This window comes from Ranitomeya imitator, chromosome 7, assembly GCF_032444005.1.
Source record: "Ranitomeya imitator isolate aRanImi1 chromosome 7, aRanImi1.pri, whole genome shotgun sequence".
In the NCBI taxonomy this organism is placed as follows: domain Eukaryota; kingdom Metazoa; phylum Chordata; class Amphibia; order Anura; family Dendrobatidae; genus Ranitomeya; species Ranitomeya imitator.
Window position 1 is genome coordinate 172,063,632 of NC_091288.1, and position 13,317 is coordinate 172,076,948.

General features: G+C 47.9%; 2 protein-coding genes across 2 annotated transcripts in view; both read right to left on the reverse strand.

Moving 5' to 3' along the window:
- Nucleotides 1–13,090, reverse strand: part of TXNDC11 (thioredoxin domain containing 11) — a 49,014-nt gene extending 35,924 nt beyond the window's left edge. The window contains exons 1-3 of the mRNA XM_069734047.1: nt 12,738–13,090; nt 7,694–7,910; nt 6,929–7,026 (exon numbers count right to left, since the gene is read on the reverse strand). Of these exons, the coding sequence (XP_069590148.1) occupies nt 6,929–7,026; nt 7,694–7,910; nt 12,738–12,862 (440 nt within the window). The 5' untranslated portion in view covers nt 12,863–13,090. The remainder of the gene's footprint in view (nt 1–6,928; nt 7,027–7,693; nt 7,911–12,737) is intronic.
- LOC138645754 (uncharacterized) lies at nt 1,083–3,542 on the reverse strand. Its single transcript, XM_069735274.1, has 3 exons — nt 2,402–3,542; nt 1,684–2,323; nt 1,083–1,285 (listed from the first exon to the last, which is right to left on the reverse strand). Exons 1-3 carry the CDS (start codon nt 2,588–2,590, stop codon nt 1,083–1,085), a joined length of 1,032 nt encoding a protein of 343 aa, XP_069591375.1. The 5' UTR covers nt 2,591–3,542.
- Nucleotides 13,091–13,317: the final 227 nt, after the last annotated feature.

Genomic DNA, 13,317 nt, shown 5'->3' on the forward strand with positions numbered 1-13,317 from the left:
GAACTCCCTGGGAAAGATTTTCCCGCAACGTCCACCAAATCAGAGAGTGATTGGTGCGAGGAGATAATGTTAACCGCCCTTCTAAATACTCTCCTAGGAGGATTTGCTCTGAAAGTAGCTGCCATTGGAGATCTCTTGAGTGTAGTTGGGCCCACTGGACCGCAGGAATGCACAAGGTCATAGAGCCCAACAGGGACATGCCCTGACGGAGAGTTATAGAGGGGAGAGATTGTACTCTTAACGCTAAACTCATTATCTTTTGTATCTTGCTCTCTGGGAGCCGGCATTCCATTTTCCTGGAGTCTAGAGTGAGACCTAGGTACTCCTGAACCTGAGAAGGCACCAGTCTGGATTTCTCTAGGTTTATTAGCCAGCCCAGGTCTTTTAGAGAGTGAATCACTAAATCTAGCTGATTCATACAATGTTGCGGGGAGGAGCCTATCACCAGAAAATCGTCCAGATATGGTACGATCAGGGTGTTTTCTTCCCTGAGGTGAGCCATTACCTCCGCGACCAGTTTTGTAAAGACCCTCGGGGCTATTGCTAGGCCAAATGGTAGGGCTGTGAACTGGAAGTGACTTAGGACTCCCTTGATGTGGATTGCCATTCTCAGGAATCTTTGGTGATCCTTGTGTATTGGGACGTGATAATACGCGTCCTTCAGGTCCAGGACCACCATGAAGCATTGAGGAAACAGCATTTTGATTGATGACTTTATTGTTTCCATCTTGAACGCCTGAACCTCTAGGTAATTGTTTAGGTTCCTCAAATTGATAATAGTCCTGAAGGAACCGTCTGGTTTCTTCCTCAGGAATAGAGGGGAATAGTACCCTTGCCCTCTTTCTTGAGGGGGAACTTCCAGGAGTACTCCTTTTTTTACTAACCCCACAATCTCTTTCTCCAGTGTTAACTGTTCTTCTGCCGAGGATCTCATAGGTGTTATCTTGAAAGAGGGACGAGGGTACCTCTTGAATGTTAATCTTAGTCCTGATTTTATGATACTTAAGATCCATTGACTGGAGGTGATCTTTTCCCAGGCTGGGAGAAAGAGGGATAATCTCCCTCCCACCTGGGGCGAACCTTCATTGTGGAGGTTTCTTGTTGTCATTGAGGTTTTTGTTAAAGATGAACCCTTTATTCTTCGTCTTCTTATCTTCCCACTTCCCCTGGCCTCTCCCTGGGTTCTTACGGAAAAACCTCTTGTTCCGAAAGGGCTTTCTATAAGAAGGGAGACCCAGAGAGGGGAAGGACTTTTTCTTGTCTCCTGCTTTTTCCAGGATGTCATCTAGAGTTGACCCGAACAGAAACTCTCCCTCACAAGGGATGGTGCACAATTTCGTTTTTGTCTGTAGGTCGCCCGGCCAATTCTTAAGCCAGAGAGCACGTCTAGCCGCATTAGCAAACACTGCTGCTCTGGCGGATAGCCTGATGGAGTCGGCTGAGGCGTCGGCTAGAAAAGCCGCGGCCCCTCTCATTACGGGTAGTGTGTTTAGAATTGAGTCCCGGGAAGTTTTCCCCTTCAATTGACCTTCTAGTTGGTTTAGCCAGATCATCAGCGAGCGTGAAGTACATGCTGCTGCAACTGCTGGCTTCAGGCCTCCTCCCGCTGCCTCCCAAGAGCCCTTGAGAAATGCATCTGCCTTTTTGTCCATTGGGTCCTTCAGAACCCCCATGTCCTCAAACGGGACGCGAATTTCTTTGAGGCTTTAGCAATTGCCACGTCTAATTTGGGGGCCTTTTCCCAAAAGGAGCATGATTCCTCCTCAAAGGGGTACTTCCTTTTTGGCGTCAAGAGAGTCTTCCTCACGGGCTTCTTCCATTCCTTCTTAATTAAGGCCGCGATTGCTTCGTTAAGCGGGAAAGCTCTTCTCTTTTTCTGTTCTAGGCCCCCAAACATGATGTCTTGTACTGTTTTTTTAGGATGGGAGTCTACCAACCCCATGGTACTTCTCACCGCCTTTATGAGGCCATCAGTATCCTCTAGAGGGAAACAATTATGTCCCCCAGAGGAAGAAGTAGATGATGCAGATGAATCAGAGGAGGGTGAAGACATTGAACTCTCACTATCACTTTCGGATTTCGAGACCGGAGATGGGGACCTGTGTTTGGACTTCCTCCTTTTTTTCCCACTTTTTAGTGACCTAAAGGTGTCCTCCACTTGCTCCTTAATTAGGGTTTTAAGATCTGTTGCAAACCCTGGAAGGTTTTCAGATACAGTCTGCTGAATGCAGGTATTGCATAGTCTCTTATCCCATGTAGGTGGAAGATCCTCTCTACAGATGGCGCAACTTTTGTGCTTAGTTTTAGCTACGCTTTTCCTCCCCTAAAAGAGACAAATAACACTCTTACTGTCTCTGACATTCACGAAGATCCACTTACCACCTCCAGGACCCATAAATACCGGTTGGGGGTTTTCTGCCTCTGGCTTTCTCCCCGACGCCGTACTGGACTCCTTACTGTGTTGAGACCTTTGGCGTTCCTTGCTGGTGTCCTGGTGTCCCTTCTGCTGTCGCCTTTTTTGCTGCTGCTGCTGCTGTGGCGATGTTGCAGGTGGAGGTGATTCGGGCAAAGGTGATGCCGGATTACTCATACTGCTGCTGTTTGCAGATGCTGCCTCGAGCTTGGCTGAGCTAGCGCTTTTATCTCTTGAGGCTCCTGCTTTTTACTGCAGAGCCACTGGGAGGAAGTAGATTCTCCTATTTGAATCCTCCCGCTGTCCGCACCTGCGCAGAAGCGAGCGCTGAACGCCGGCGCCTGCGCAATAACTCCTACATGGTCCCTAACAGCCGCCTGCTAGCGCCTGCGCAAATCGTCCAAACTGACGGCCGGGCCACGCCGGCGCCTGCGCACAGCGCACCAGGCGCCCGGCCGGCAGATCCGCCGGAACCTGTGCTAAGCGTCCGGCCGGAAACATACCGGCCGCTGCATGCGCCCCAGCGCCCGGCCGGAACCCCGCCGGCGCCTGCGCAGAGCGCAACAGGCGCCCGGCCGGAAGTCCTGCCGGCGCCTGCGCAGAACGCACCCGGAAATACACCGGCGCCTGCATGGAACGCACAAGCACCCGGTCGGAAGCCTGCATATACCGGCGCACAAGCGCACCGCGAGACCACCTAGATCCCGGCGTGCTGGAGGCAGAAAGGCGCTGCTGACCGGCACCCCCAGTCCTATGCAGCCCTGTAGCGCTTTTTCTGCACGCCCGATGGCAGTGCAGCGTGCAGACTTATGCTAGTTTTTAGGGAGGGTTGCGCTGCACCTCCCACAACCACAGAGGGACCCCCCTGGATGTTGTCGCTGCTGCATCTTACCTGGGGAGGTGACCGCGAATTCCTTGTCACCTCCCCCGCACACCCTGTCGGCTCACAGCTCCCAGCGGTGGCGCTTCGGGTCACCACCCTAGCCGAGGCAGAGGGACCCCAGCTGCCTGAATCGGACTGGTTGGCCCCGGAATTCCAACGATGACTGGTAAGTCCGTAGGTCTCCCATCAAGGACAGGAAACCAACTGATGCAGGAGAGTGGTACCGCCTTTTTATCCGTAGGTTTCCTGTCCTTGGTGGGCGGATCCCCTCTCTCCGTGGTGCCGTCATGGGCGATCAGAGAAATAATATACTGCAGGAGATCAGAAACAATGGAAGCCAATCATATATGTCTACTGCAGAAAACTGGCCCACTATTCTACAAAACATTCCTCTTTATACCCATGTAGTAATTAGGGTGCTCACTGCACCCATCCATCTCCGTAATTTGGACACCTCGACTTCATTTCTGGGAGACGGATAGGGCTGGCTTGCACCAAAACCAGCGACGCCTTAGGCTACTTTCACACATCAGGTTTTTGCCGTCAGGCACAATCCAGCGAATGTTGGAAAAAACGGATCCGGCGCAGATTGTTAAAAATTGATGCGACCGATCCGTTTTTTTCGACGGATCCGACTAGCATATCCAGATAATTGTATAAAAAAAAAAAAAAAAAAAAAAAATTTAGAGCATGCTCCGGATCCGGTAACTTCCGGCTCCCATTCTAGCAAACAGCCGACGCTTCTGGCTTGTTCGCCGGAGACACAAAAACGTTGCTATGGATGTTTTTTTTTTCCTGAAACGGCAGATTTTCCAGATCCAGCGAAAACCGGACGAAACGCAATCCGGCACTGATACAAGTCTACGGGAAAAAAGACGGATGCAGCGGCAACATTCGCCGGATCCGTTTTTTTTAAAAATTTAGCCAGATTGAGCCTGACAGCGAAAACCTGATGTGTGAAAGTAGCCTAAGGAAATGGCTGGTTCTTCGATCAAGGCGTGTGGGCAGTTTTCTCTCAGCTGCATGCTTGCAGGGGGGAGACCACGGCCCAGAGGATGGCCGCGGCCCCTAGGAAGGCGAAGGCTGGGTGTGCACATAGACTTCAGACAGTAAGGGAGGCAAAGTATCCAAATTCAGGGGCAGAACAGTCCCACTAAGGATGCAACCAGCAGCCCAATTATCATATAGTAAGAAGACAACTTGAATCCCCTATATGAGTATGTGCGCAGTTTATATTGTGGGGGGAGGGATATAGACCGTTTCCTTTTAATAAATCTTATGTAAGGCGATGTTCACATTACATTTGACCCCAAGTTCAGTGGCTCCATTGGGGCGCACATCCGAATCCTCACACATCAGGCTCCGGCTACACAAAGTCCCCTCGTAGCCCCAGCTTTAACCCCTCTCCAACAGTGGCAATTTTACGTTTCTTCTTCACTTTAGTTTTTTCTTCCAAGAGCCATAACTTTTTTTTTTTTTTTTTTTTTTTTTTAGGTAGTCATATGAGAGCTGTTTGTTTGTTTGTTTTATTTAAGGGGTGAATGAAATTCATTAAAAAAATTTTTTTTTTTTTTTTCGTCATTTGGGTCTCATTTTTCAAAACCCAAAACACTTTCATTTTTCTGTTTATGGAGCTGTTTGAGACTTTGTTATTACAGTGTTAAGCCAATGTCATTATTGCAGCATTTTTAGGTACCGTAGATCTGTCGACTTGATCACTTCTTTGTGTATTGTTTGGTGCTGCTGCGGTGACCAAAAAAAAAAAATGCAATTTTGGCAGCTTGTTTTTCTTCTCTTCATGGCAGTTTTCAAATCAGGATAATTAACTTTATACTTTGATAGTCCGGACTTTAACAGACAAAGCAATATCAAATATATGGAGGTTTTTCATTTCCTAATTTTGAAGGTGACAAAAGGGTGGGGTACAGTACCAGCAATGTGGCGGAGATTTCTAAAATCTTATGCACATGCTGCCTAGTTTTCCAAAATCGATAGAAAACACAATTTTTGCTGCAATTTGGAAAAAAATGCAGCAAGAAGAGAAATGAGAACACATTAAGCAAACCTTGGAAGTTAAAGGGGTTGATTTCCTTTCAGTACCCTACGCTACCCCCTTACAGTACACTACCCTACAGTACACTACCCTACAGTACACTACCCTACAGTACACTACCCTACAGTACACTACCCTACAGTACACTACCCTACCCTTCAGTAGCTTACCCTTCAGTACCCATCATCCCTACAGTACCTTACCCTTCAGTACCCTACAGTACCTTACCCTTCAGTACCCACCATCCCTACAGTACCTTACCCTTCAGTACCCACCCTCCCTACAGTACCTTACCCTTCAGTACCCACCCTGCCTACAGTACCTTACCCTACAGTACCCACCCTCCCTACAGTAGCTTACCCTTCAGTACCCTACCCTTCAGTACCCTACAGTACCTTACCCTTCAGTACCCACCCTCCCTACACGACCTCACCCTTCAGTACCCAACCTCCCTACAGTACCTTACCCTTCAGTACCCTACAGTACCTTACCCTTCAGTACCCACCCTCCCTACAGTACCTTACCCTTCAGTACCCACCCTGCCTACAGTACCCTACCCTACAGTACCTTACCCTACAGTACCCACCCTCCCTACAGTAGCTTACCCTTCAGTACCCTACCCTTCAGTACCCTACAGTACCTTACCCTTCAGTACCCACCCTCCCTACACGACCTCACCCTTCAGTACCCAACCTCCCTACAGTAGCTTACCCTTCAGTACCCTACTCTTCCCTACAGTACCTACCCTCCCTACAGTATCTTACCCTTCAGTACCCACCCACCCTACAGTACCTCACCCTTCAGTACCCAACCTCCCTACAGTAGCTTACCCTTCAGTACCCTACCCTTCAGTACCCTACTCTACCCTACAGTACCTACCCTCCCTACAGTATCTTACCCTTCAGTACCCACCCTCCCTACAGTACCTCACCCTTCAGTACCCAACCTCCCTACAGTAGCTTACCCTTCAGTACCCTACTCTACCCTTGCATGTTGCACGCCCCGATGTCCTGCATTGGATGCAAAGTTTATGTCATGACCGTACAGCAGCCAATGAGTGAACTCAACAGCTGTGAATGGGGTGTTCCATCTACATGGGAAAGCACCCCAAAAGCCGCTCACCTCAATAATTGGCAGTCAAGGTGACATCAAAGCCTATGCCAGACACCGGGAACAGAGGCAGAGACTGTCTTAAGGAGCTGGAAAAAGGGTGTAGGGTGAACTGGGTTTTGGTTTTTTTTTTTTTTATATAGCAAACTGCAGCCAAGAAAAAAAATTTAATTGAAAGGGAACAATCCCTTTAAGCTTTATTTGTAAGCAGTCCCTAACCCTGAAGTGCTCTGGGGTCTCTGCAGTGCGCTCTTCACTGCCCCGTCTCTCGGCTTCAGTGATATGGAGGGTGTCCAAACAGGGGAAAGCTACAACTACTAACCAGGAACAGAGGGGGACGTAGCTGCCAAAAGTTGGGAGACAGTCAGTTATCTGCCACCAAAAAAGACCGGCCTCTGGGTAATTGGAGAAGACAATAACCTATTACGACACAGTGATAAAGTATTAACCCCCTGCACTGTCCACTTACCTCCTATGATACAAGTTAATGATTGGGAAATAGAAAAAACTCTTCTGTTTCCTGCATCTGCCATGATGCCACCAGCAGTTGACAGCCACAAAAAGTACCTAAAAAAGAAAATATAAGAAAACGTGAGTCTCAAAAATAAATGATCCACCCCTCGCTCTCAGGACGACCCCTGAGCTGCACAGGAGATCTGGAATAGGCTTTGAAGGTTTCCGTTTTATTTGAATGGTCTAAATCTCTTCTCTGAAGAGACAATTTGCACATTACAGCTCCCACAGGAGCATTGCACGGTGAATAAGCTTCCTTACCTTGGCATGCCAGAGCCGGTATGTCACTGTCCACAAGGAGAAACGTTATGTTTCAGACCTCAGTCCTGAGCCTCTCACCTAGTCAAATCAGATCTCATACTTTGCACTGATGAGGGGCAATAGCCCGAAACACCGTGTCTGCACATTGAGATTCTGATTTGGCTTTTATCCCAAGGTTCGTTAAAGGGTTGATAGTGACTTTTAGGATTGCGGCTTCCAACAGGTGGCGCTATAGAGGTCGAGTCCTCTTCCTCTCTGAAGAGGCAATTTGCATATGGAGCTTCAGAACAATTTTACTTCTATTTTATGCAAAATGTAGTTTCACATTTTGGGGGTTATTGCCCCTATTGCACCGATTTCGTAGCTTTACAATACGATTGTTGTAATGTTTTTAATTGAAAACATTGCTCATTAGAGGCATTTTCTTCACTTGTAGCATAGAAATAATCAATGCACTTACCTGATCCGCGAGGTTATTAGCCACGTGCTCGATTTCTTTTCTTGCAGCAATGGACTGTGCACACCAGGGCGCATACAGGAAAAACAAGGTTATCTCAGAGTCCTGACGGAGGTGTTCTGCATAGTCAATCTGGCCCAGGTACAGGTCCACCACTGGGGCCTGGGTGGGGAAAAAGTGCTTGGGCAGCCTGGCTGGCATGATGACATCTTTAGCACGGCTGGAAACAAGGGAAAAGTGACATAAATAAGCGAAAAATGAAATCCCACGATCCCCAGGTATGTGTCAGCCTCCTAGGGGCAGCAGCATACACCATGGTTTCCTGTGTCCCCCAAAGAAGCGAGAGAGAAACTAGAGAATAGCTGAAACACCACGAGGCAGGGGTCACACATGGCGCTCGGCGGGCGTCCGATGAGATCCTGCTTCCTAAAAATGTGGCACCGACTTACCGCTACATTAATAGAAATCCATTGCTAACGACTTGCTTAGTGTTGATGCTATACCACCATTAAAAGGGGTTGTCCATTTGTCATAGCAAAGTCTGCAGTAACTATGTGACTTCAGTCTCCTGGAGCATGCGTATGCCGGTATTGCCGATAGGTGCGAGCGGTCACATCTCTGCGGTCTGCAGACGTGCGGTCACACGCTGCTGACTAGGTGTATTCAGCTTCGCTCCAGATAAGACTAGTCGGCACTTGACCACTTGTTCGTACCAGCAAAACTAGAAACCATGAGAGCGTGCACACCACACACAGTCATGATCCAGAGGTCTGTGGTCATAATGTGACTGCACGCTTTAAACCTGGACAAACCCTTTAACAGGAAAGTCATTAGCAATTCATTTCTAAAGATGCAGTGGAAAGCCATAGCCATATTTAGGAAGGGGAACCTCAAACGCACCTTGTATGCAAGCTAGGCACTGCGGAGATCTGTGTGACCTCAGTCTCCTCCACATATCAGCTGCTGCAGAACCTCTTTCTAAATAAGAATGGTCAGGTTAATCAATTTAATCTTTTTAATGACATTCAGACTTTGAGTGAAAGTCAACCAGCTTCTTAAGTATATTGGATTAGGTTAAATATTTAGCACCACTTCTAGTGATAAAAGGCAGGAAGGAGGAAAGGTCAAGGCAAGAGATACCAAGGTGCGGTAACAGAATGTGTCCTTGTCTGTGTACACGGATACAGAAACCACAAGGAGCGAGATCCAGCACATACGTTCCTGGTGTTAAGGCCCCTTCACACTCAGCGACGCTGCAGCGATACCGACAACGATGTCGATCGCTGCAGTGTCGCTGTTTGGTCGCTGGAGAGCTGTCACACAGACAGCTCTCCAGCGACCAACGATCCCGAGGTCCCCGGTAACCAGGGTAAACATCGGGTTACTAAGCGCAGGGCCGCGCTTAGTAACCCGATGTTTACCCTGGTTACCAGCGTAAACGTTAAAAAAACAAACACTACATACTTACCTTCTGCTGTCTGTCCTCCGGCGCGGTGTTTGTTTTTTTAACGTTTACGCTGGTAACCAGGGTAAACATCGGGTTACTAAGCGCGGCCCTGCGCTTAGTAACCCAAAGTTTACCCTGGTTACCAGTGAAGACATCGCTGGATCGGCGTCACACACACCAATCCAGTGATGACAGCGGGAGAGCCAGCGACGAAAAAAAAGTTCTGGACTTTCCCCAGTGACAAACGATCTCCCAGCAGGGGCCTGATCGTTGGTCGCTGTCACACATAACGATTTCCTTAACGATATCGTTGCTACGTCACAAAAAGCAACGATATCGTCAACGATATCGTTATGTGTGAAGGTACCTTTAGCCGATAGAAATCACATTACTGCTGTAGGTAAAGAAGATCAGTAGTGACATGGGGTAACACGGCGTGCACACCCTTCAGGTGCTTTTCAGGAAATAATGCAAAGTGGCATGATAGGAATGAAAATGTGTATTTTTACCACCTAAATGCCGATAACTTCTGAACAGGTTACTATAGCAGTCAGACTAAGGCCGCTATTTGGTCATGAATTGCCATGGCAAACATCAGGACCTCACAATCATGATTCTGAGGGCACCAGATTGGATAAAGAGGAAGCCCCCGCACTCTGTTAACCATTTATAATGATGTAGTCACTATTGACAGCAGCATATAAGGGGTTAAACAGAGTTGGACGGTGCAAACACTGATCGTGGCTGATACAGCAAGTAGTGGACAGCCGACAGCTGCTGGATTGTCACCTATATGGGGAGGCTATTCTCTTATATCTCAGGTCAGTTAAAAGACTTATTGGCGGTCATTAAGGGGTTAAAACACAGGATGTGGTTTGTTTTTGCTTGTTTTTTAACCCCTTAATGACCACCAATACGTCTTTTAACTGACCTGAGATATAAGAGAATAGCCTCCCCATACAGGTGACAATCCAGCAGCTGTCGGCTGTACACTATAGCTGACAACTTGCTGCATCAGCCAGTGTTTGCACCGTCCAACTCTGTTTAACCCCTTATATGCTGCTGTCAATAGTGACTACTTCATTATAAATGATTAACAGAGTGTGGGGGCTTCCTATTTAATCAAATTGGTGGCCTCAGATCTTAATTTTGTGGTCCTGATGTTTGCCATGGCAATTCATGACCAAATAGCGGCCTTAGAGTCTGACAGCTGTAGTAATCTGTTCAGAAGTTTAGGTGGTAAAAATACACATTTTCATTCCTATCATGCCACTTTGCATTAATTCCTGTAAAGCACTTGAAGAGTGAGGCTATATTCACACTTTGCGGATTTTGCTGCGGATCCGCAGCGGATTTGACCGCTGCGGATCCGCAGCAGTTTCCCATGAGTTTACATTTCAATGTAAACCTATGGGAAACAAAAAACGCTGTGCACATGCTGCAGAAAAATCCGCGCGGAAACGCTGCGGATTACATTCCGCAGCATGTCACTTCTTTTCTGCGGATTTTCAGCTGCTCCAATAGAAAACTGCAGTTGAAAATCCGCAGAAAAAAACGCAGTAAAAACCGCGATAAATCCGCAGTAAAAACCGCGATGGGTTTTCACTGCGGATTTTGCAATTCCGCTGCGGAAAAATCCGCAGTGGAATCTGCAAAGTGTGCACATAGCCTTAATAAACTACCGGACTGCAGTTTTCAATATGTCAGGAGGTGCCGTTTTTAAAATGGTATCACGTTTGGGGGTTTCCCAAAATATGAGACCCTTAAAGGCACTTCAAACATAGATAAGTCCCTAAAAAAATAAATTTTGTAAATTTCCTTGAAAAAAATGAAAAATTTCTGCTACATTTTTAATCCTCCTAAAATGCTAACAAAATAAAATAACATTTTACAAATGGTGCTGATGTAAAGCCGACATGTGGGAAATGTTATTTATTAATGGTTTGCTATCGTATGACTATCTGGATTAAAGGGATAATCATTCAAAGTTTGAAAATTGCTAATTTTTCAACATTTTTCTCAAATATTTTATATTTTTTATAAATAAACACAAAACATGTTGACCTAAATTTACCATTATCATAAAGTATAATGTGTCACGAAAAAACAACCTCAAAATCACTGGGATTTGTTGAAGCATTGCAGAGTTATTACCACATAAAGTGACACTGGCCAGATTTCAAAAATTTGGCTCTGTCACTAAGGGGTTAAAGACACACACTCAAGTCTACGGAAAAAGGATTTAAAAAAGGAATCCTCAATTTATCAAGACCAGCAAGAGATAGGGGTGAGTGGAGTCAGACGCTCCTGATGCATAAAACACGCACACCTCTTAATGAATCGGAAGCGACTGTCGAGCGGCACACACCTCCACCGCCACTAATCTTACTCCAGTCCCTGACTGGAGTGAGACTTCTGGCATAGAAAAGTCACAGCTTGTCATGGATTAGACGAGCTGTGTGTTCATGCCCCCACCGCACCCCTGTTCTGCCTATTGTGGCTGAGCGGGGAAAAACTGGGGAGAAAATGGCAAAAGTGACAACATTTATGTGAAACTTAGAGTTGCATAAAAGATTTGCAACTTCTCAAAGCTGTTTATACTGAATTCGCTTAGAAGAATCGGAGCCAAAGATCGACATCTGTTCTGTTTGAGACACTCCTGGGTTTTGGCATGGAAAAACTGATCAAAAATGCATAAATCAGAAGGAGGCCTCATAGAGAGGGTCACACTGCCTGAAGAACAATTAATCCTGGCCACTGCTTACCTTCATGTCTCCAAATGCTATTGACCTGCAGATATGGGGTTAAACCGCAGCTAAATAGCGTTACATCGTTGTCCAGTCACCTACTAAACATATTGGTCACAAAGAAGCCGGGCTTTCAGTCACCACTCTGTACACTGTGACTGGCGGCATCAACGCAGAGCAAGCGGTCAGTCACAGTGTCGGGGTGCGCGCACAGCCGCCAGTCACAGTGTGCGGAGCTAATCACTCCATGCACCTCATGACTGAAAGCCAGCGGCTCCTGGGAGGTACGAGCGGCACGCTCTCCTGGTGGCGGCACTGGCAGTATGGCGGCCGGGCAGCATTGTAGCGCTATTTACCAGCAGATCATCCCCATATGTGCAGGTTACCAGTGCTTGGAGACCTGACAGGTTCTCGTTAAGATCTTCTAAGGAGAGAATGAGTTTTTTAAAATTATTAAATGTTGATATGTAAATCCATAGACTATAGAACAGGGTGTACTTAGTTTTCCTCCTGTGTGCAGTGTACAACATACTGAACCTGCGCAGTATATGTGCGGGGTATGAGGACATATGTAGGGTGCACAGGTGCAAGGAGTTTGGGTGGGTTCCCTCCGGGGTCTCCGGTTTCCTCCCACACTATAAACACATACTGATACGAATGTAGACTGTGAGCCCCGATGGGGACAGTGATGATATTGGCTGTAAAGTGCTGTGGAATTAATGGCGCTATATCAGTGACTGTAATACTATAGGGGCTGTGTATATGTGCGGGATATGGCAGTATGTGCACACACCATACATCTAGAACACACATATATACACACACACACACACACACACACACACGTAGTTACCTGCAGGTGAACCTGAGCGCCACGACCAGGGCGCAGGTCAGCGCGATGGCCCCACACAGCAGCTCCGGCCTCCGGCCCATCAGACACAGCAGCCGCTTAACGTGCAGCCAGGCCGGCCTCTGCATTCCGCTTATAGAGCCGATGGGCGGCCCGAGCCCGCGGGGGGCAGGACGGGGCTTCTCCTCATCACACCCCGGGGCCGCCACCAGCGCGAACGGAGCGCCGCCACGTCTGTCTGTCACACTGGACTTCCGCGGCTCAGCCGAACCATGGGCGGGAGCGTGTGCAAAGAGCGGCCGCGTACAGGGAAGCTGAGGCCCCGTCACCCCGCTCCCGTCCCCGCCTCCAGACGCACACAGGCTGCGGGACACGGTCACCCGGCAACGCTTCCCTCAGCTGCACACGTGACTGCAGCGCAGTGATCTGTCACCTCCTCCATCCGTGACCTGTCACCTCTTCCATCCGTGATCTGTCACCTCCTCCATCCGTGACCTGTCACCTCTTCCATCCGTGACCTGTCACCTCTTCCATCCGTGACCTGTCACCTCTTCCATCCGTGACCTGTCACCTCTTCCATCCG

Excerpts from the sequence above, each read along its gene's own strand:
- LOC138645754 (XM_069735274.1), bottom strand. The coding sequence starts at position 2,590 with ATGAGTAATCCGGCATCACCTTTGCCCGAATCACCTCCACCTGCAACA. Across the intron at positions 2,324-2,401 it reads AGGCAGAAAACCCCCAACCG|GGGAGGAAAAGCGTAGCTAA; the intron begins GTATTTATGGGT and ends TGTCTCTTTTAG. Across the intron at positions 1,286-1,683 it reads CTCAAAGAAATTCGCGTCCC|ATGACATCCTGGAAAAAGCA; the intron begins GTTTGAGGACAT and ends GGTCAACTCTAG.